Source organism: Taudactylus pleione, unplaced genomic scaffold (genome assembly GCF_031769625.1).
Source record: "Taudactylus pleione unplaced genomic scaffold, aTauple2 ptg000122l, whole genome shotgun sequence".
Lineage (NCBI taxonomy): Eukaryota > Metazoa > Chordata > Amphibia > Anura > Myobatrachidae > Taudactylus > Taudactylus pleione.
Genome location: NW_028284524.1, coordinates 13,808,184 through 13,832,616, shown reverse-complemented (window position 1 = coordinate 13,832,616; position 24,433 = coordinate 13,808,184). Strand labels below are relative to the sequence as shown.

General features: G+C 44.9%; 1 protein-coding gene across 1 annotated transcript in view; it reads left to right on the top strand.

Moving 5' to 3' along the window:
- Positions 1 to 24,433, top strand: part of VIL1 (villin 1) — a 129,900-nt gene that overhangs the window by 62,197 nt on the left and 43,270 nt on the right. The window contains exons 15-16 of the mRNA XM_088472416.1: positions 3,977 to 4,122; positions 12,058 to 12,202. Coding sequence (XP_088328542.1) covers positions 3,977 to 4,122; positions 12,058 to 12,202 — 291 coding nt within the window. The remainder of the gene's footprint in view (positions 1 to 3,976; positions 4,123 to 12,057; positions 12,203 to 24,433) is intronic.

Here is a 24,433-nt window from a genome sequence, read left to right as displayed (position 1 = left end):
AGAGCAGGTCATGTTGATACAGAGCAGGTCACGTTGATGAAACTTTGAAAAACAGCAGGAGCATTGCACAGGCTGAATGCCGTCACTAAGTACTCATAGTGCCCATCTGGTTATTAAAAACTGTCTTCCACTCATCACCCTGGAGAATTTGGATAAGATTATTGGCCCCTCTGAGATCTAGTTTCGTGAAAATGGTGGCGCCTTTGACCCTGTCGAAAAGTTCTGATATCAGAGTCAAGGACGGTACCTATTTTTAAATGTGATATAATTTAGGTCCCGATAATAAATACATGGCCATAGTCCTCCATATTTTTTCTTGACAGGTGCAGGAGAGGTAGATCAGCGAATGAAGCCTCTATCTAGATTCTCTACTATGTAATTAGACATGGACTGAGTCTCTGGAAGAGAGAGGATAAACTCTACCTCTGGGCGGAGGTAAACCTGGAGTCAAATTGATAAGGAATATGACTCCCATCCACTGCTGTGAGATAGATAGGGGTGGAGGTTGTAATTAATTGAATGGCTAATTTCTTAATGGAATGGCTAATTTCTTAGCCAATGTTGCTGTCATTAAATTCCCAGCTGCTTATGAGTCAAGAAGGATTGGTAAATATTTTCTCTGAAGCGCCCCTCACGTTCTTCTGGAGTGAGGCAGGAGCTCATATGTAAGTCCCGGGCAGCCATTTCATCTTTAATTCGATCTGAGAGGCCTTGCCAAAAGACAGTGACAAGCCCAGAGTTTGGAATTGCACTATGTATTATCCCACAGTATGAGAACCTTGACATAGTTACAAAAAGCAGTTGAGGTGGTTCTCCCTGGCTTGTTGAACATCCTTTGAAAAGTGTCTATGAATGTAACATAATCTGAATGGATGGGATCAGATTTTTCTCACAGCTGGGATGAGTAGTGATATGACATAGGTGATCTTAGTTCTTGTTGTAGGGAAATTCCATGTGTGTAGTTCAGTGGATGCTACATCGATTCAAGAATCCTCTGCATGTTTTGGGATTCCCATCTTTTTTGGCTGGTGAACGAAGATAAAACCTGGATGACGAGGATGGAGAATGAGACCTCACTTGTTCAATCATAGGAGGTGTGGTTTTTCTGTTCAGACATGCTTGAATAGAGTCCATATGAGTAGGCTTTGAAGGATTTGCATGGTTTGGCCAGGTTAGCTTCTTGATTCTCCACTCGGCTAGCCGTCTTTGGGGTCTGATCCCCGGCCAAATCCATTTGGCCAGAACAAACTGTCATGGCACAGGGGTTTTGATGATTCGGATCGGAACCCCTGGTGCCAGCTGCACTAGTGGGAGAGTGTTAGAAGTTTGAGGGCCTGTAGATACTTCTCTTTAAGCAGGTCACTGTAGCAAGTATTATAGTGTATATGATTTGCAGAATTCTGAGCAGAGACAGGTATCTACAGCGGAGGCAGGCTGCTGCTGCTGATATAGGAGTTGGATACTATGCACACTGGAGGCAGACTCCAGATGGTAATAGAGTCTAATGCATTGCACAATTGAAGTAGACTGCAGATGATGTTTGAAGCTGCTTGGCAGCAGTGTATACAGAAGACAGACTGCAGATGAGATTTGTAGCTGCTTGGCAGACTGCAGGTAAGGTTTGAAGTGCTTTGCACACTGAAAAGAGGCTGCAGGAGATGCTGGAATCTGAATGCTGTAAACAATGCAGGAGACGGGATGCAGTCAGGATGCCGGCGGACGGGATGCGGGACTTCAGAATACTGACCGCAGGCATCCCGAAGATAAGTATGCGGGCAAGGTTTATGGACCCACCGGATTGGGGTAGGGTTAGGCACTGAGCGGGGAGGTTTGGGGTTAGGCTGTGGAGAGGGGGGGTTAGGGTTAGGCACCACCGGGGGAAGGTTAGAGTTAGGCACCGCCTAAGGACTGTTAGATTTAGGGTGCGGGAAGGGGGGGTTCGGTTGAGGCACCACCAGGGGAAGGATAGGGTTAGGTACCACTGAGGGGAGTTGAAGTGAAAAGGAAAGAACTCTGTTTTGTGATAACTCTGTATAGAAATTAAAATATTATAAGGATTTACTCTGTATAGAAATGAAAATCTTATAAGGATTTAATACCACTAAGGGGAGGTTAGGGTTAGGCACCACCGGGAAGAGTTAGGGTAAGGGAGGAGGGTTAAGCCTACTTACTGACCCCTGTTGGGATCTTCAACATCGGGATGCCGCTGTCGGTCTTCTGACGGGCATCCCGTCTGCTGGTAAATCATACTGATTCCTAGGAGACGGATGAGTCTGAATACTGTATAGCAACGCAGGAGACAGGACTGGATCAAGAGCAGAATGCAAATGGAGCCAGGAGCCAGAAGACTGAACTTCAGGGAAGAAAAGTTTTTCTGGCAATGATCACAGTGCAAGTCCAGGTTTAAATAGGGCCCTCTGAGTACTGATAGGCTAAGCAGAGCAGGTGAACAATGTTGCTGGACTCTGGGTGGTCAGTGCAGTCAGGTAATCGCAACCAAGATGGTGGCGCCCATGCTCAGCAAATGTGATGAATGAATCTGGAGAGAATGACAACTACTATGCTGGTTGGAAAGTTCCCAGGGGTGTGGCCAGTGATGTCACAGCAGCTCGAATGAAAACATTCTCTGCTTTTTTTTTAACTGTATCTTATTTCAGTCTCATAAATAGAAGGGGTTGATAATACTTTACATTGTTTAACAGAGCTGCAGTGTGTTTTACTTTCATGGTTCAATTCATATATCAAATGTGAATCTTGGGGTTTACAGTGGTCCTTAAAATATGTGTACACAACAGGCATAACAATTGGACAGTAAGCTTCTCAACAGTCCAGGACAACAAACTACCACCAACACTCCCATTTATGTCATCCCTTTTATCCCCAAACACACACTTATCACTATGTACTTTCTCATAATGTATTCATTCCACTATGTCACCCTCTTATAGCAACACCCTGGTTATAAATTATTATGACAGTTTTGTACTGTTTAAGATGTTTTTTTTTTTTTAAAGAGAGAGCACTATTCAAAAGCAAATTGGATATCATATGGATCCAGTATTACCTTTTCTAACAGGTTATGTTTCAATCTATAAATTATAAACACTTGTGCTAGGATCAAACTCACAACCTGTGCCACCAAGTATGATTCTAATACACTGGAATTAAGATAACCCGTAGTATGGGTGAATATTGTAATCTGCTAACTTCCATTAATATACAGTAATTGTAAATTGTAATAAAGTTGCATTTTGTTATATTCATATTTCTACAGACAATGGCCCTCATTCAGAGCCGTTCGCTATTTGCGGTCGTTCGTTCAAAAACAAGGGTGGCTATTCAAATGATCCGTTCGCACATTGCAGTCTGTTCACACCTCTAAGTCTGAACGAGCGAGCAAAACATACGCTCGTTTATTTGTTAAAAACGCCCCCTGGCCGCTCGCACCATACGTCATGTCCGCTATTTATTAGATTAATCGAGTACATCGAGCAGCGTATGAACTGCTCGCTATTCTTGTGGTTGGTGTTTGCTACCACAAATTTGCGAGCAGTTCTGGTTATAAAATAACCCAGTGACGTGGTCAATGACGCTGCTGTATTAATTATGCACACCCATAATACGCCCGTTTTGACCTTTAAGCACGCCTGCGTTCGGATCTCCACTCCCCATTTTCAAGCACCTTCCCCTGTTACCACCCACATACGCCTCATTCTGTCACTCAAAATAGCAGGCACTCGCTATATAGCGTACAAACGATTTTTGGCCGCACTGACTGGTTCGCGCATGCGTACTAAAAACCGTACGCATGCGCAGATGTGCAAACATCGCTCGGAACGAGCGTACTGCCGCTAACGAGCGGCTCTGAATGAGGGCCAATGATCTCCTGATATTAGGTATTTAAATATAAAATGCAATAAGCAACCTTTAGACAGTAAATTAATTCTGAGTGTATCTTTTTCTTTTTGTCCCACAGGGCTGTAGTGGTGATGAGAGAGAAATGGCCAAGACTGTTGCTGACCTGATTTCCAAGGGTGAGAAGGTGGTGTTAGCTGAGGGCCAGGAACCAGATGAGTTCTGGCTGGCTCTGGGAGGCAAAAGCCAGTATGCCAGCAATAAGAGGTAAAGAGCTGATACTTGATGGCCATAGTAAGTTCACCTGTAGATACTAAGAAACGGTTAACATAAAGGCCCGTATTCAATTTGGAGCGAAAAGGCAGTTCGCCGTCATCGCTGGTTTTGGGTGCGAAAAAGTATCGCACTCGTCCCGGCTTATCCCCGCATTCAATTTGAAATCAGCGAAAACGGGACCCAGCGAAAGTGAAATCGGCAAAAAGTTCTGTCAGTTTTGGGGAAATCAGCCTGTCACCCCCCAAAAGATGCACTGACATGGGGATCACTATGGGTACCCCCGAATAGCCCTGCTAATGGTAAGTGGGGCCTTTAAACGGTCACAATAGGTGCTGTTTTGCGTTTTTAAGAAGGTGGTGAAGAATAGCATTTAGCAGTTTTTTTTGGCAAAATAACTAGTCCCATCAAATTTGGGGTACATACAAATGGGTGCTAGCATATCTTGAAGTTGCCAATGTGAAGTTTTAAAAAACGTTAAAAATCCACCTGCCGCAAACACCTGCAATCAAAAAAAACACTTGGGGCATACTTGGGGACCCCCTGGAGATTATTTCGCTAGTTTTTAAGTTTGTCCCCCAAATTAGATTTTTTTTTTCGCCCCCAAAATGAAAGTACTTTTTTGGGGTGTCCAAAGTTACTTTTTAATTTTTTTGACACAGATTACTTTTAGGGGACTGTCCAAGGGGTGCAGGGTGGTTTTTGGAAGTCTGCACCCCAAAACCCCAATTCTGCACTTTTTCTCGCCACTTATTCAATGGGGATACTTATTCGCCAGGTCTGTTGCATTGACTTTTCGCACCGGCAAAAAGTCAGCCAAATTGAATACGGGGATAAATGAAATTACGTAATCGGCGAAAAAGTATCGCTGAAAAGGGCTTTTCACTTCTAATTGAATGCGGCCCAATATGTCCAACTGTAAATGGTAAGAACTAGTGACCACAGTAAGTCCAACTCTACAAAGAGGGTGATTTAGAAGTGGACAAGGTTGGAGCTACTACTGCATCTTTATGTTAATGCCGTGGCCACTTGGCGTCCTATTAAGACACCCAGTATCAGCGGCGCAAATCTGCCACTGTGTGTGCAAAGACGCACTATCGACGGACCATCGGCTGCACCTTCAGACATTGCACCTGCCTATAGCAGGTGCAGAATGTTGAAGGGACCTTGGCTGCCTTTGTCAGTGGAACTGCGTCTTTAGACGCAGTCGCTGACACCCACCCGCGCACGCAGGGGGGCTTTCTGAGTACCCAGAAACCCCCCCCGACGATCCAAAGTTTTTTTTTCAGAGACAGAGACAGCACTCCGTCTCCGACCTCTGCGGCTCCCTGCACTGTGAACACTGGCCACTGAAGCTACCGGAGGCTAAAGATGCCTCCGATCACTTCAGAGGCCAGCGTTCCCAGTGATGCACTGCGCGGGTGACGTCATGACGTCACCCGCGCGATGTGAGGAGCCTGCCCTGCTGGATCTAGACAGATCCAGCCAAAGCAGCGGCGAAGCGGGAGCCAGCCGGAGTGGGAGCCAGCGTGGAGGTGAGGTAAGTACTGGGGGCAGAGGGGCACTGCATAACGGACACTACTTTAGGGGGCCATGCGTAACGGACACTACTTTAGGGGGCCATGCATAATGGGCACTACTTTAGGGGGCCATGCATAAGGCGCACTACTTTAGGGGGCCATGCATAAGGTGCACTACTTTAGGGGGCCATGCATAAGGGGCACTACTTTAGGGGCCTTGCATAATGGGCACTACTTTAGGGGGCCATGCATAAGGCGCACTACTTTAGGGGGCCATGCATAATGGGCACTACTTTAGGGGGCCATGCATAAGGTGCACTACTTTAGGGGGCCATGCATAAGGGGCACTACTTTAGGGGGCCATGTATAATGGGCACTACTTTAGGGGACAATGCATAAGGCGCACTACTTTAGGGGGCTATGCATAATGGGCACTACTTTAGGGGGCCATGAATAATGGGCACTACTTTAGGGGGCCATGCACAAGGCGCACTACTTTAGGGGGCCGTGCATAAGGGGCACTACTTTAGGGGGCCATGCATATGGGACAAAACTACAGGGGGCACTGCATAAGGGACAAAACTACTGGGGGCCATGCATAACGGACACTACTTTAGGGGGCCATGCATAATGGGCACTACTTTAGGGGGCCATGCATAAGGCGCACTACTTTAGGGGGCCATGCATAAGGGGCACTACTTTAGGGGGGCCATGCATAACGGGCACTACTTTAGGGGGGCCATGCATAACGGGCACTACTTTAGGGGACCATGCATAATGGGCACTACTTTAGGGGGCCATGCATAAGGAGCACTTATTTTAGGGGGCCATGTATATGGGACAAAACTACAGGGGGCGCTGCATATGGGACAAAACTACTGGGGGCACTGCATTAGGGGCACTGCATAAGAGTCACAATACAGATACACATAACTAAAAATGGGGGTGTATCCCCCATCTGTTAGCCACCCCCTCAGTTACTACCCAGAAATACCTATCAAAATTGCATGGATCCCCATGCAATATTGATCTGCGTCTCCCTGTGGTAATCATCAAGACGCATGCGCTGTGCACCTCAGATGCATGCTCAAAGGGGAAAACTCCCGATGTGCCCGATGCTTTCCCTGCATCCGGCTCAGAATCATCCTCAAAGTGTGGGTAACCATAATGAGGCTGATGATGAGTTGAACACATATTGGGCCTGATTCAGATGTGCATTTAGTGGCATTGTCAGGTGCAAGCAGCCGATGTTTTATGTCTGCACACGCTTGTGAGTTGCACTATGCATAGTTTTCCGATGGTTAGCGCTCGGAGAGGCAGAACGATTTGGACGCAAGGAGTGAATTTCTATGGGCGTTCCTGGGAAGTAATAGAGGTGGCTAGCCAGACGTGGGCATGTAGTGGGTGTGTCGCTGCCAGCGAGTGCTGCTTTTTCCACAGTTGCACAGATTTTGGCAGCCATGTTCAGAAGGATTTTCTGCGCCTCCATAGGGCTGGTGCAATGTCCGATGATGTCTGTCCGATGGAGCAACTTTTTGTGCAAAGCGATTAGCACAATTAATGGGCACTTAATCTACACAGTACAAATTCCATCGGCTGCAGCATTAGCAAATAGCTGCAGTCGCGCTGTGTAAAAAAACATTGTCCATTTGCATCCGATCCCACAACATCGTCCACCTTTGAATCAGGCCCAAGATGTGCTCCACCACCAGACGTATCGACAACTCAGCATCTGGCCGAACGGAGGAGAGGGGGCAGGCTGTATATGCTATATATTTTATATGCCCGGCCTTATCACAGTCTGGGTCAGCGGCGTAACTATAAATTTTGCTTCCCCCTGCCAGAATGTTTCAGGCGCACCCCCAAACCAAAAAACAAACACACCAAGTGACAACATTTAAAGTGTGTGGTTTCAGGATACAGTAATGTCCCTTACACATTATGACACACTAAAAGTAATGTCCCTTATAACAAATTATGACACACCTTAATTCCCCTATAACACATTATGCCACAATGTAATGACCCTTACAACACATTATTCCAAACAGTAATGCCCCTTACACATTATGCCACACAATAATGCCACGTATAACACATTATGACACACAGTAATGCCCTTTTAACAAATTATGCCACGCCGTAATGCCCCTATAACACATTATGCCACACTGTAATGCCCCTTACAACACATTATGCCACACCGTAATGTCCCTTACACATTATGCCCCTTATTACACATAATGCCACACAGCAATGCCCTTTCTAACACATTATGCAACACTAAGTAATACCCCTAATAGCACATTGTGCCACACAGTAATGCCCCTTACACATTATGCCACACAGTAATGCCCATTACATCTGACCCTGAAAGATCTACTTCACCAACCCTCCTCTCCACTCCTGCCAGTCTGTCACCTCAGCTCAAGACAGGTTGCACAGTTTCTATGTCCGTGTAGAACCAGATTATTAGGAGCATAGCTTATAACCTGTAAACTCTGCATGTATCAAGTTAGTACCCTTATACAGCGCCCCATGTAGTAGTCCCCCTGTAGTTGTGCCCCTTATGCAACGACTCCTGTAGCAGTGCCCTTTATGCAATGCCCCCTGTAGCAGTGCCCATTATGCAGGCCCCCCTGTAGCAGTGCCCCTTATGCAATGCCCTCTTTTGTAGTGCCCCTTTTGCAATGCCTTCTACTGTAGTGCCCCTTTGCATTGCTCCCTGTAGTAGTGCCAATTATGCAATGCCCCCTGCGGTTGTGCCCATATGCAGTGCCCCATGTAGTTGTGCCCATATGCAGTGCGCCCTGTAGTTGAGCTGAAATGCATTGCCCCCTGTAGGTGTGCCCATATGCATTGCCCCCTGTAGTTGTGCCCACCTGCAGTGCCCCTGTAGTTGAACCCATATACATTGCCCCCTGTAGTGGTGCCCATATGCCATGCCCCTTGTAGTTGTGCCCCTTAAAGTAGTGCCCCTGTAGTTGAACCCATTAAAGTAGTGCCTACCCAGTACTAACCTGATCCCATTACTTACCTGACTCCATGTGGCATTCGTCCTGGCTGTCGCTCGCGCTGCCGTGCTGACTGGATCTAACTTGATCCAGCAGGCATGGTCGTGCATGCTCCTCATGTCATGACGTCACCCGCGCACTGCATCATGGGGATCACTGGCCTCTGAAGTGATAGGAAGTTTCCTTAGCCTCTGATCAGTTCAGTGGCGAAGCAACGGTCCCCAAGCAACCGTGGGGGTTACGGGGGGCCATTGTTACGCCACTGGTCTGGGTTGTCACTAACTTTGGTCCTACAGGGCTTCCATAGCCCTGTAGGACAGAAAGTAGCTGAAAGCCACCCGCCGCTTACTGAAAGGTTAGGTTAAAGGAATTTGTGTGATGCAGCAGCTTCATGCGGCTATAAATGCCGACAGGCACAGTGACAGTCGGATCTCGGCCGCAACCACATCAACCACTGGACCACCAGGGTTTTCCTGCTGAGGCAGCGGCTCGGGGAGCACATGGCACCCTGCCCCAGCCCGCCCCTGGTAAGAGTGTACAGTATTGGTGCACCTTATGAGTGATGCAAAGTTGAAGGAGTCATAGGAGTTCCTTCTTGATGATGACAATCGCCAGCACGGATCTTGCATGGGAAGAGATAGATCCCCTTCTGTTTCTGTATGATGACGTCATCTCTCAGTGTCCAACGTCATTCCTACCATCCAAGTGGGCATAGAGGGGGAATATATTCTTGTGGTGAGTGAAGCGAGCCACCGAGCCCGCAAGGGGCCAACTTTCTAAATTCCCCATCGTCTGATATGTGCTCCCTCTTACTAACATGGGTAAAACATCTTAACACTTTAACCATAATGAAAGAAAGACACGGAGACTTACTTAAGGGGAAAGAAAGGTCAGCTTTATTGAATTATAAACTATTTAACTATTTAACCTACTGTACTATTTAGGTTTTCAATTAACTAAGTAAAGGTAGAAGAAGGAAAGAATAGACATAGTATGGTGGCGCAGGAAGAACGGCCCCACTAAGCAATATCACTATCTGAACACTCATTCAGATCTACCAAATGGGTGGCGAGCAGCCAGCCCATTACCATCCTCCCACCCCAATGACACAACATAAGGCCCACCTGGCTAGGTGGTTGCCGCTGACCCCAGTAGGGTATAATCAGCCTAAGCCATGCATTGGAAGGGAGAGCACCTCAAGCTCCAAAGACAGATAGCGACTGCAACCGTTCTGTCCCGCCATAACAAAGCCGACACCTAACAAAACAAAAATTCAAGGGATGGCGGGCAGGAACTGATTTCCAAGCTAGAACACACTAAAATGGATTCTGAATCACTCCACAATATGGCCCTGAAACCCCTCCCACAACACCATTCAATAGGCTGACCCCCTCTTAACTCCTCCCCCCATTATCTCACTAAAAACCTTAATCCATAATTGTCCGGAGGCAGACCACAGACTCGGAGGTTTAATTTACTACTTGCATATAAAATGCATTCTGTCTCTCTTATTTTCGTGGAAAGTGTGGGCAGAAACCTCCACTTTCGTCCTCACTCACGGGGATTTATACTCTTCCGATCTTGCATGCGCTCTGAAAAAATAAATAAATAATAACCCCACCCCAGAAATACAACCAGCACTTTAAAAATGTGGTGTCCCCCCAAAATTCGCACTACAAACACTAGGCTTTGGCACCCAAGGCTGCTGGCCAACCAGCCCTAAGCGTAAAGCATGGAGTTGTATTCCCTATGTAGAGATTTCTGTAACCACATTTTTTTTGCACTGCACAAGCATAAAAATACTCTTTCCTTTTGTGCATTCTTCAGAGGTATTTGCACTTCTGCCTCCTTACAAAGAGGCGGAATGGCCAATATGGAGGATGTGTTCACGTAAATATATCCATAGCAGATGATTGGTCCATGGCAGGAAAGAAAATTCCCATTTACATTTTTAACTGAGAGGACAACAAGTGTTTGTATTTAATTGAACTCAACTAGTACTTTCATTTTGTATGTACATTAATATTTAAATGATGGCATATCTACAGTACTTTTCTGTCCTAAAACTGACACAGATGCTGACCTGCTGGAGCTGGACTCATTTTACACCCACAGGACTTGACATAGACTTTACTAGACATAAACCTACTTATTCATTTAACAGCACAATGTTTGCACACTGCATTGCAACAAAAATACATCATAAAAGAAAACACAAAAACACACATCAATAAAAAGGCACACTACAAAATATTAAAAACAAAAAGTGTCCTGTACACAAAGGCTCACACTCTACCTGTATGATTGAAGAAACGTACAATTGATTAGGAAGGAGTTGTGTAATTTATTACCAGTTATTTATATAGCACAGACATGTTTTACAGCACTTTACAGAGAATATTTGGCCATTCACATCAGTGCCTGCCTCAGTGGAGCTTACAATCTACTGTACATTCCCTATCACACACACACACTCACTGTAGTAATAATTTTTTAACCTACCATTATATTTTTGGATTGTGTGAGGAAACTGGAGTACCCAGAGAAAACCCAAGCAAGTGCCGGGAGAATATTCATACTCCACACAGGGTTATGGTGGTAATTGAACCCAAGACTTTAGTGCTGTGAGGCAGTAATGCTAACCATTACACCAACTGCAAATAAGCGTTTGCTAAATCTATGCCATGCCTTTCAGTGACCGCAATGTGTCAAAAAAACACACTAACACCAAGTTCATTCTATTAACTGTTGTTTTAAATACAGATAGGTCAACACAGATTAGGAGGCGCATAAAGGGGCCTAATCGATAAGTCAATATGTTCCTGCCAGAATGCTGGTATTTTGGGCAGAATAACCTTGCTCGTTTCGGCTCGCACCCCATAGAGTTGCATGGAAAAATGAGCGATGTTTCCCTCCCACAATTACCCTCATTGTGTACTTTCATTGAATCTGCCACAAAGAGGGGGATCACATTTTAGAGAAAGGGTGTTTTAAATAAATAAATACAAGGAATGTTCTATTAACAGAGTAGTGAATGCCGCAATAGAACATTTACGTCTTCACATGGCATATCCTTTATAATATACCTATCATCTGCGAGCAGAGAAGGCAGACACTTTGTGGCCTCAACAAATAGTAAAGAGAGGGCAGTCTATGAATATGCTAAAACTAGTGACATCACCGAGGCATGAGGCACTTTTTATTTAGGCTATGTTTTCTGAGTGATGTTGATACTCATGTATTCTCATTTGTTCATCACAAAAAATGTCTGCCTCCAAAGGTAATAAGGTAATTGCAAAACTTTAATGCAAAAGGTGACTCTGTGTGTGCCACAGTAATGAATTTCTAAATAAAAAAAAAAAAACACTTTTGAATAATACTTTGTTCCCCTACAGGCTGCAGGAACAGACACTCAGCATTAGCCCACGCCTATTTGAATGTTCTAATAAAACAGGAACCTTTGTTGCAACTGAAATCACAGATTACATCCAAGACGACTTGGCTGAAGATGATGTATTCCTGCTGGATGCTTGGGATCAGGTGAGAGAGTGAAAATGAGCCACCTTGTGCAGTGTATCTTGCTTGAATTTGCACTGCATATGCAAGCTGATCGGTGGGAGGGTATGCTGGGATTTGTAGTTTCACAACAGCTGGAGAGCCACAGGATGGCAAGGCCTGCAATATAGGTACATAGGTACAATGGGGTTGATTCTGAGTTTTACCCAAACTCAATGGTTTACATCCAACTTTGATGTTTGGATATCTGCGTATGCGCAGGATCTGTACTGCATATGTGCAGATCTCCTTCTGCGAGATCTCTCACAGTGCCCGGACTCCGCAGCCTGATTGACAGGCTGAGGCCATTTAGGGGAGGAGCTGGGGCGGCGTCAGGCACATCATGACAACGTAATTTGAATAATCTCTTCCCTTACAATCCATAGCGATTGAGGATCAGGCTGCGATACAGACATATTGAATCAATTTATCAAGAGGTCTGCTGAGAATTTTAATAGGGTAGCATAATAACATAACACAGGGATCGGTAGGTATCGTGGTGCAAACCTTACCCCAAATGCAGATACCAGGGTACATTCTCACCAAATGTGAAAGGTACCAATGCAGCCACAGTGCCTCCAGCATAGGCCCGTATTCAATTACAGGCAAAAACCCAAACGTCATTTTCGCCTATTGTAATTTTCCCCGTATTCTATTACAAAGGCTTTTTGACGGTGCGAAAAGTCTTTGTAAAAAAACAGGGATAAGTTTTCTCCAGAGGTTAGCTGTCGAAATAAAGTGCAGAATTGGGGTTTAGGGGTGCAAGCTTTAAAAAAATAGCCTGCATCCCTGGGAATGGCCCCTAAAATTAATGTATGTAAAAAAAAAGTTTAAAAAAAAAAAAATCGGGACACCCCACAAAATGTACTTTAATTTTGGGGGTAAAAAAAAAATAATTAGGGAACACACTTTTAAAATAGCCAAATTAAATCCAGAGGGGTTCCAAAGCATGCGGCAGGTGTTTTCTTCATTGCATTTTTGAAGAATTTTTAAAAATCATTTTAGGGACTTAAAAATATGCTTGCACCCATTTTCATGTACCCCAAATTTGATGGGCATAGTTATTTTAAAAAAAAAAAAAAAGCTAAGTGCTATTCTTCACCACCTTCTTCCAGGCGCATTTATGCACCTGCCGCGGCTGTTTACTAACCGGACTTCCCTTCAGCAGGCAAAAATGGGGGTACCCATAGTGATCCCCCATGTCTGGACATCTTTAGCGGGGTGCCAGGATGATTTCCAGAAAATTCCCAATTTTTTTTGCCGCTTGCAGTTTTGCATGGTCCATTTTTCGCGTCCTTTGTAATTGAAAACAGGGATAATCGAGCATAAGCGCGATACTTTTCCGCCTGAAGGGGCAGTCCAAATGGTTCCTGGTCATGTGACAGGCAAGGTGGAGAGGCAGCCCTGAGGTATCCTCACCCGCTGATGACAGCCCTGTACGCCTGCTTCACTTCCTGTGTTACATCAGTGTGGCTGTTACTATGGCAGCACAGCAGGCATACAGGGCTGTCATCAGCCCTGTGACACTACTATGGTATGTATGTACTGTGGTATGTATGGTGTGACACTATTCTGGTATGTATATCGATGAGAGAAGCAGTACACACATGGATGGATGGATGAGATGAGCAGCACACATATATATGTACTGCATATAAATGAGATGATCAGTGCACATATGTATGTATATAGACGAGAGCAGCTGTGCACACGTGTATGTAAGTGAGAGGAGCAGCATACATATAGAGATAGTTATAGTTTGTACAGCAGGAGGCTCTTGAAGCCCTTGTCTCCTTTCTTCCTGTTCATGGTGACAGCTCTGAGCCACGTTGAGTCACTGCGACTTTGGGAACTCTTCCACCGGCTCCCGAGTAACCGTGGTTCACCAGGGGGCTTTCAGCCTGCACGGCTTGGGCCCATTGCTATGGTGACCGGTCACTCTCCCCGATATCCAGTCTCCTTCCCGCTTCCCCAGACATAGGCAACCATGAACCGCAGCACTTCCACTTCCCGCAGCCGCCGGCTCTCAGGAGTCCACAGTTATGGGAGGGCTGGACCAAATGATTTCTCGGGCCGTATACGCTCCCCACCGCTGTAATAGGTGAATGGACACTGCTACTTTCTCATTGATGGGTGAGTAAGGAGTCCTCAGTGATCAAAGCAAATTTGGTGAGGAGTAACTGGTAAGGATCCTCAAGATGGGACCCATAGTGCTCTCCCCATATGATGTTTCTCTTTCTGTTCAAACGTACAATGAGTACAGCCCTGTAACCATAGGCTGGTGCTTTAAATACCAGTCTTGTAATTTACAGGGGTGCTCTTTATAACGCACTTTCCTCTGGTTCCTGTAGGGCCCTGGGCAAGCATCTTTATGCACTTCGGGTGTGACAGTGCTTGTGAGCTGAGCACTGTGATAATATTCAGTGAAAGCGGTTACTGTGGGAGCCAGTTTAAGAGGGCTGTGCAGGGAAAGCCTTTCCTTAACCGAATTCCATGGGTCTTTGCCGGTGGTACGACTTTCAGGAGGTAACTGCCTCCCCGGCGGTGGGAGTGAGGGCAATTTTGCTGCCATCACCAGCCTACACAGTTAACTAATGTTTATCATTAAATTTTGCTGTATACTCCCTGAAATACCCATTTTTGGGGGATACCCGCAAATATTTAGTATCACCCCAATGTATGAAGGAGGGCCCGTAGCAGATATAGGAGATATCTGCTGCAGTCCCTCCATTTACAACAGCAGCCACAACCCCTATAGGTTTCTATGCTATTTAATACAATTAACAAAATATATGTGAATGCAGAGAGAGATTGTGGTGATATTATTAACCTGTTAAGGTGCCCATCCACTAGTAGATTAGGGAAAGACGGTACGATTACGACATCATAATCGTACCGTCGTTCCCTAGGGGGTGCAGTGCCTACACTGAACGATTGATCATTCAGTGTAGGCACATCAATCATCCCCGAACATGACCAATCTGTCATTATCGACAGATTGTCCTGCATTTTTGGACGATGATTGATGTCGGAAACGACCAGCGGGAGCGTGCATCACTGATCGTTTTCGACATTTGGATGCATGATTTGTGCACGATTTGCGCCGATTACTGAGCGATTGCATGATTACGATATATCGTAATCGAGCCGTCGTACAGTGTAATCGGCTAGTGGATGGGCACCTTTAGTTAGGCATGCTTGCCTACCCTTCCAATCACCGCAGGAGCCTCCTGAATTAAGATGGGAGCTCCCATGATCCCACAAGGTATAAACAATTCCCCGATTTCCCCATTGCACTGCAGAAAATTGTACCTGCGCATGCACGATGGGGCCCGGGCTTCTTTACAAGAAAACGCAGGGGCAGGGAGTCAGGGCCTGATTCTGACCCGGTCGCAAGCGCTGTGTGCTTGCAACCGGGTCGATGGTGGGCCAGTGCACATGCGCACGATGGAGCCGGCTCCGTCATGCGCATGCGCGAGACCCGGATAGCGACGGGCACTCTGTCGCTCCGGGTCTTGTACCAAAGGGGGCTTGCTGTCGATGTTGAGTGACAGCACGCCCCCTTTGGTGGGCGGGCCGGGGGGGGTGGCTGCCCAGACGGAGGTGTTCCCATGTGAACGCCTCCGTTTGGGGGCGGCCCCACTGACATCACGAGTGGTGTTAGTGGAAGAGATTTCGTCTCTGTTGGAGCCGAAAGCTCTCTGGGGCTTGCGGCAATGAGACCCTACCACAATGCTCTCGTCGCAAGCCTGATGGTCGCGATGGTCACCCACAGCTATGCGAACGGCCTGGAGGGCGTTCTAAAAAAAAATGTGAATGGGGGAATCTGTTATTATTATTATTATCGTTTATTTATATGGCGCCACAAGTGTTTTGCAGCGCCTTATAAAGTACATAAACAAATAGATTGATTTACAGTGACTTACAGTACAGTACAATACAATACATTACAGGACATGGATAAATACATTGCTACATTCGCGACCATAACACCCAGATAAGCAACAATGCAAAGCAACCAAGTGTTAGGTGCCCTGGTAGAGAGTAAGAAGTAGATGAAGGTAGAGTAAGGAGAAGCACAAGAGGGTAGAGGGCCCTGCTCATAGGAGCTTACATTCTAAGGGGGAGGGACAGACAAACAGGGGTGAAACAAAATGGGGTAGGCAGGGAGGAAGGAGTATGTAGCAGCAAGTTAAGATGAGAGCTGGAAGGCTTTGAGGAAATAGTGGGTCTTGAGAGCCCGTTTGAAGGATTGAAGAGAGGTGGAGAGTCTGATGGGAAGCGGGAGATAGTTCCAAAGGTGGGGAGAAGCGCGGGCAAAATCTTGGAGGCGGGAGCGGGAGGAAGTAATCGATTGGCATGAGAGGCGGCGTGCACTTGTTTAATGAAGAGGGTGGACAGGAGTGTGAAGGGAGATGAGATCAGAGATGTAAATGGGAGAGGAATGGCTGAGGGCTTTGTAAGTGAGTGTGAGAACCTTAAATTGGGTTCTACAAGGGAAGGGGAGCCAGTGGAGAGCTTGTAGCAGAAGGGAGGCAGATGCAGAGCATTTTGAGAGGAAGATGAGCCGAGCAGCAGCATTGAGGACAGACTGGAGAGGGGAGAGAAGGGATTTGGGGATGCCAACTAGGAGAAGGTTACAGTAGTCCAATCTGGAGATGACCAATGAGTGTATGAGGGTTTTAGTGGCATCCTGGGTGAGAAAGGGTCTAATCTTGGAAATATTTTTAAGATGAAAACGACAGGACTGTGAGAGGTTCTGGATATGTGGTTTGAAGGAGAGGGAGGAGTCCAGGATAACTCCAAGACAGCGCACTTTGGGGCTAGAGGAGATAGTTGTGCCTTTGAACCTCTATACACCCCTGCTTATACCTTCTGATATCCTGCCTATAAACCTCTAAGGATGACGTTATTTTGCGTACGCAGTCATACAGTAAATAAACACTCCAGACCTAGAACTTGTGGTTCCAAAGCACAAAGTATTATTCAAGTAAAAGTACAGTCAGTTACATACGATGATCTTAAATTCTAGCGCAAAGGAATTATACAGACCCAAGTACAGTTATACATACGCAGCGCTTTCTGGACCAGATGTAGGCATCAGCAAGAAATGCCCGTCAATCAGCATTCAGCACGAAGACAAGAAACCCAGGGTCAGAGCACACATATTTATACCCCCCAGAAATAGACAACACAATAGAGAAGTTTGTTGCTAATACCATTGGTCCTAAAGGAGAGGGCATATGTTACAAGGCATCTAACAGGTTGGTTCAAATAGACACAGTCCAGCCTCTAACAACTGGTGGTCTCTGGTTTCCCGCCTCATGCAAATCCTAACAGTTGGTCATATAATGTACATTTTGTTGCTTGAAGTCTCTGAGGTCCATAAGTTGAGAATGCCTGTTGCGATCTCTACATCGATGTTACCGGAATACTGTTGACAGAGTACGTATCAGTACAATACCAAACATGGCTTACTTATCAAATATAAAACCTTAGTTACAAAATAATTTTTATTTCATAGCAATTATAGTAAATGTGCATACTTGAATCTTATACCTTAAAGCTTATGGAACCTTGTATGTGAATATGTAATGTGTGAGTATGTGGGGTTTGATGTAAAGACGCTAGTTAACATGGGGCAGATGCGGGTGCATGAAGCTAATATTCAGCGTTTTCATACAGAATCTTATGTATTCACTAATATGCGACTAGTTAACTGTGCAATTGTGCGTATTAATGTGTGTATGAGAAATGGTGTAAGATGCAATTGCATAATGCTAATAGTAATATCGCCACATGTACTAAAATGTGAGTTTATCTAAAATGGTGCTTGGGCGGCCATTCGCAAAATGGCGTCTTGCGATTTCATTTCCAAGATGGCGTCTTGTGGCCAGTCGCAAGATGGCGTCGCTGCGATTCAATTTTATACTGATCTTGTCTCAGCCAATAATCCAGCTTCGACAGTCCACCCTTTGATAACGAACAACATGCTATCACAATCTGATTTTAAAATATAATCTTTAGACTTACATTTATATACTAGTTAGTGTTATTATGGGATGGCACAAGGTGGTTCTTAGTCCACAATAATGTGTCTCTGAGTGGGGACATAAAACTACTATTATACGCACACCACGGATCTTGGAAGATCATGTGAAAGGTGTGGGGATACACCAGTCCTATAAAGGCAGTCTTGAAGGGGAAATTTGAGACTTTACATTATCTGAGGTGTTTTAAAATAACATTTCAATAATACATTCTATACATGTCTAAATATAATACATTAAATGATGGTATTTCCTAGTTCAGGGTTGTAATGCAGTTCTGTATTTACCTCAGTATTCATACTGACCACCATCATAATTTCGTTCTTTCGTTTTACTCTATTTTTACATTTTCCACACTTCAACACAATAGGAACACACTAGACACATATGCCAATTATTATGATGACAGTCAGTATAAGGATTAAGAATTTGCCTATGCTGGCGATCACTTCCTGGACCCATTCCCCTAGACCTGAAAACCATTTCACTGGGTTCAGCCATGAAACCCATCCTTCTATCTTCTCCCCTACTTCAGCCACTGAAGCATTATGGTTCTTACGAAATTCCCATTTTAGCTGCAGAACTTCATCCATCTTTCGGTCTATCACCTTCTTGGGGTCGCTGGTATCATTGGTGACATAGGTGCAACATTTTACTCCAAATTGGGTGGCCAAAGTTATGCAGTACCCTCCAGTAACAGCAGTTAAATAATTTAACACTAGCCTGTGTTGCACCAGTTCTTTCTTGTACGCTTGCAATTCTCTCCCTGTATACCTGAATGTGTCATCGTACATCTCGGTGATATTATCTATTAATTTAGCAAGTTCCTGAATATATCTAAAATTTAATGTACCCCGAGCGATCCTGGTAGGATCCAATGCGACTAAAACTTGAAAGCCAGTTGTCTCACTAATTAACTGAGTGGCTTTATGCACGTCATCTGGTATCATATTTCGTTTGCCTCTGTGTTCATATTGCGTGTGAAGATATGGTGATGGTGTGTTTTTGTGTGTTAACAGATATCTATTAATTTAGCAAGTTCCTGAATATATCTAAAATTTAATGTACCCCGAGCGATCCTGGTGGGATCCAATGCGACTAAAACTTGAAAGCCAGTTGTCTCACTAATTAACTGAGTGGCTTTATGCACGTCACCAGGTATCATATTTCATTTGCCTCTGTGTTCATATTGCATGTGAAGATATGGTGATGGTGTGTTTTTATGTACACCAAGCATTTCAACATGTGTGAGGGTCATAACTTCTGGGACTACTCTTCCCAGGTAACACAAACCTTCGGAACTCGGGGAGAGCCACTTATACGCTTTTCTTCCACATATAAAGTATCAGGGAGAACATAAGGAATGGTATGCATCATTATCATTAAGCACATTTCCCTTGCAAACAATCCTATTTCTGGGTCTTCCATCTGGTACATGCAAGTCTCTGGCTGTATTATTTTAACACAATAACCATCTGGCACCTTACCAATAATTTCTTTGGTGGAACTCAATGCATACCGGTACCTAAAATGTCTACCACTAGATTTAATTGAGCGTAACAGATCATGGTTTATGGACTCATTATCAGCTCTTTGTGAGAAGGTCATCGTCTGATTATTCCCTGTCACTTCCCAACTCCCGGGTTTATTGGGGTTGGTTATGTTTAAACACAAAAGTGATCTATCTACTTGGAATTGATAGAGTTTGAAATGAGGTGGTTTGGATGAGAGGAATTTTCCATCCAATGTCTTCCCTTTCTGTAATTCTAAAATTTCCGTGATATTTAGCGGAAATGGCACCAACCCTACATTATGCTGTCCCTGTGGCACATGTGAACACACCCAGCAATCAGTTTGATTTAACACTTTGCCTACCATGCTATGATAATCCTCTAAAGGATACCCACCCCAGTACGGGTTATATTTAGGCTGGCACCGCTGGATACAGTTCTCATCAACTAGCTCACAAATACAGGAATCTTCAGACGATAAACCTCCACACCGTCCCTGAGTATCCGGAATAACAGCTCTCTTAACAATAACAGTTCTAAGATTGGTCAGACACTCCCCTAATTGGCATTGCACTTCTTCTGACTCCACTCCATCAGCACTGCCATCAACTCCCTTCTCCACAATCGGTCCCCCTTCACAGAAACCGGACATTCCTGAACTGACCAGGATGGTGAACACTCTAAAAGAGAACATGAAAATGAACACAGCAGGCACGTCCATTGCCACAAAAAGACCTGCAGATTTCTTTTAGTTCAGGTATCTCACTACGACCTTTTCAATCCTCCCAGAACAAGCTCACGAGTGACAGGTCCACGCTATCAGCCTTGTCTCCGACTCATTTCTCCACCGGTTGGTTGACCTTTTTGCAGTGAGTGGAATAGACCCAGGTATCTCTCTCAGCCACCTTCAAAGATGTAGTACTTGTCAGTAGCACCTGGTACGGACCTTCCCACCGATCAGTCAAACAACCTGAACGCAAGAAATTTCTGATCATAACATATTCTCCTGGTTCAACATCATGACAGTTAGTTTCAGGCATATCATTGGACAACAATTTGAGTTTCTGCTGCTGTTGTTTTAACTGCTTACTCATTGATATAAGATACTTTACAGTTACCTCGTTGTTACCCTTCAAGTCTTCCTGTGGACTTATAATCTACCGAACAGTATTTCAAATGGGGACAGATTTAGAGGGGGTCTAGGAGTGGTCCTTATACTATATAGGACCAAAGGTAACGCTTCTGGCCATCCTAGTCCAGTCTCTGCCATGATTTTACTCAACTTATTTTTAATAGTCCCGTTCATCCTCTCTACCTTGGCACTGGCTTGCGGTCGGTAGGGGGTGTGAAGTCGACTATTAATACACATCAGCTTACACATATTTTGAAAAACATCACCTGTGAAATGAGTACCCCTGTCACTCTCAATGATTTTAGGGATACTGTACCTGCATACAAATTCCTGAACTATTTTCTTGGTAGTAAATGCAGCAGTATTAGTGGCCGCTGGGTAAGCCTCAACCCAATTAGAAAATACATCAGTGCACACTAATACATACTTAAGATTCCTGCAGGGTGGTAATTGGATGAAATCAATTTGTATCACCTGGAAAGGTCCATCAGTCGGTGGAATGTGGGACGGTTTGGTAGGGATCGCTTTACCTATGTTCTTCATCAAGCAGGTCAAACAGGACATTGCTATCTTTTTTGCTTGTGAAGAAAAACCTGGTGCGCACCAGTATGCTCTCACCAACTTGCACATACCTTGCTTTCCCAGATGAGTCAGACCGTGTGCTGCCTCAGCCATGCTGAGGTAATATGCCTTGGGGGCTACTGGCTTACCTTGTCTGTCCATTCAGAGCCCAGAGGACTCTTGCCCACATCCCTTGGACTTCCACATGGACTTTTCCTGAATTGAACACAAATTTTGCATCTCAATTAATTTCAACATATCAATTGTTTGGAAGACATCATTTTTTCAGTGGGAGAAAACATTTTTAACCCTGCCGCCCATTTTGCAGCTTCATCGGCTTTGTTGTTGCCCAATGACACCGGATCATCCTCACATGAATGTGCTTTACACTTGATTACTGCCACCGCTTTGGGCAGTTGGATTGCTTCTAAAAGGTGTTTTATGTGTCGGGAATGTGCAACTGGTGTGCCTGCTGCTGTCATAAAATTTCTCAGACGCCATAGAGCCCCAAAATCATGCACCACCCTGAACGCGTACCTCGAGTCAGTGTAAATGTTAGCAGATTTGCCTGCTGCCAGTTCACACGCTCTTGTTAGTGCTACTAACTCTGCCACCTGGGCTGAGTGAGGAGGACCAAGAGGTTTAGCTTCTATGATGTCTGTGTCATTTACAACAGCATAACCTGTACATAATTCACCTCTGTCTGTTTGTCTATGACAACTCCCATCCGTGTAAAAAGTCACATCTACCTTCTCTAAAGGTGTGTCGTGTATGTCAGGTCTAGCAGTAAAGGTCTGATTCAGATATTCCATACAATCGTGTGTATCATTATGTCCGCTGAACTCACCCACCGCTTTTCAAATTTACCATTACGGGGCTTACGTTTGCCATTAATCCAGTGTCCTGTCCATCCTTAGTCCAAGGGGAATCTGGAATTTGGGACAACATTTGATCTACCTGGGATGGATTTTCATTTAAACTAGTAGAGTGATACATTATCCTTTGGGGAGTGTCCAACATATCCCGCACCTCGTGCGAAACTCTCTCAGGGATATCTAAAAATACACCATCAGGGGTGCAATATATAACACATCCCATCTTACATAACAAGTCTCTACCCAGCAGGTTAGTGGGAGCCGCAGCAGCCAAAAGAAAAGAATGCTCGGTATGCAACGGCCCAATAGTAACCTCTGTGGACTTTGTTAAAGGATAATGTTCCACTTTACCTGTTACACCTATTGTTGGTACTGTCTCGTTGGTCACCTGTAAATTAACGGGAGATGTTATCACTGACCTGGTCGCCCCTGTGTCTACAAGAAAAGGATATTCAGTACCAGCTACATCAACCATCATGACCGGTTCTTCCCTAGTACTTCCTGTTAACCTGACTATCTGTAGACTACAGGTATGACCTGACCCCTAGCGTTGGCTACCATTCTCCAATAAAGCATTAACGGCCACAATTGGAGCTGGTGCCTGCTGGACATTTGCTGTTCTCTGTGCATATCCCTTATGGGGAAATCTAGGTACTCTCTGGTTTGGGAGTCCTACCCTTTTTACTCTGCAGTTTTTAATTAAATGTCCTGGCTGGTTAAAATTAAAACATATTCGTGGATCGGATGAAGACACGGGTTGTGGGGGATATGAAGTTTGTGAGTAGTGTGGGACCTGTGGTTGTGTAGGGATAGTAGAATAGAGCTGTGTTTGCTGTTGCGTGGGGTTAGTGAGGGCATATAACTGTTCAGGTGTAGGTGTGTGTGTAGATGCAAGTGTGTCTGTTGGCTGTGATGTTACCGTCATTCCTTCCAGAGCTTGAATACTGACAGCCATTAGTTTTTCGCTCTGGGTCTCTCTCTTCTTTGAGATGTTCTTATCATGTTCTATGGCAGATTCTATGAGTGTATCTATTGTGACTCCCCTCCAGCCAGGTTGTGATGTTTGAACCCGAATCTTAAAGTTTTTCTTAAGACCGTCCATGAGTACCGTGACTATCATTCCCCTGTGGTGAGTGCTATCTTTAATATCTTCTATCCCAGTGTACTGGGTGATAGCCTGCAGAGCCCGGTCGCAATACTCCTATGCAGATTCACTCTCCTTTTGCTTTATGGTGAAAATTTTGTTCCAGTTAACTACCACCAGAAAATATATACCCAATTGCGTAGGGTTAGTAGAATAGAGCTGTGTTTGCTGTTGCTTGGGGTTAGTGAGGGCATATAACTGTTCAGGTGTAGGTGTGTGTGTAGATGCAAGTGTGTCTGTTGGCTGTGATGTTACCATCATTTCTTCCAGAGCTTGAATACTGACAGCCATTAGTTTTTCGCTCTGGGTCTCTCTCTTCTTTGAGATGTTCTTATCATGTTCTATGGCAGATTCTATGAGTGTATCTATTGTGACTCCCCTCCAGCCAGGTTGTGATGTTTGAACCTGAATCTTTAAATTTTCCTTAAGACCGTCCATGAGTACCGTGACTATCATTCCCCTGTGGTGAGTGCTATCTTTAATATCTTCTATCCCAGTGTACTGGGTGATAGCCTGCAGAGCCCGGTCGCAATACTCCTCTGCAGATTCACTCTCCTTTTGCTTTACGGTGAAATTCTGTTCCAGTTAACTACTACTGGAAAATATATACCCAATTGAGTTACAATGCGGGAAATGTTACCTTGGTTTACTTGGTCTGTTAAGCGAACATCACCATCCAATACACAATCCGTGATAAATTTTGTCATGTCGGTATTGCGCGGTAGACAGGCCCTTAACACCACCCGCCAATCTTTATTAGTTGGCTAATGAGAACTACCCAAATTCCTCAAAAATCTTTGACATTTGGCTAGTTCCTTTTTGAGATCGGGGAAATCATTTATGATGGAATTTAGTTCTGCTCTTGTTCAAGGACAATGCATTACCACTTCCCTCGTGGGCACTACACCGTTCGCATCTACATTTCCATTCGGAACGGTTGTTA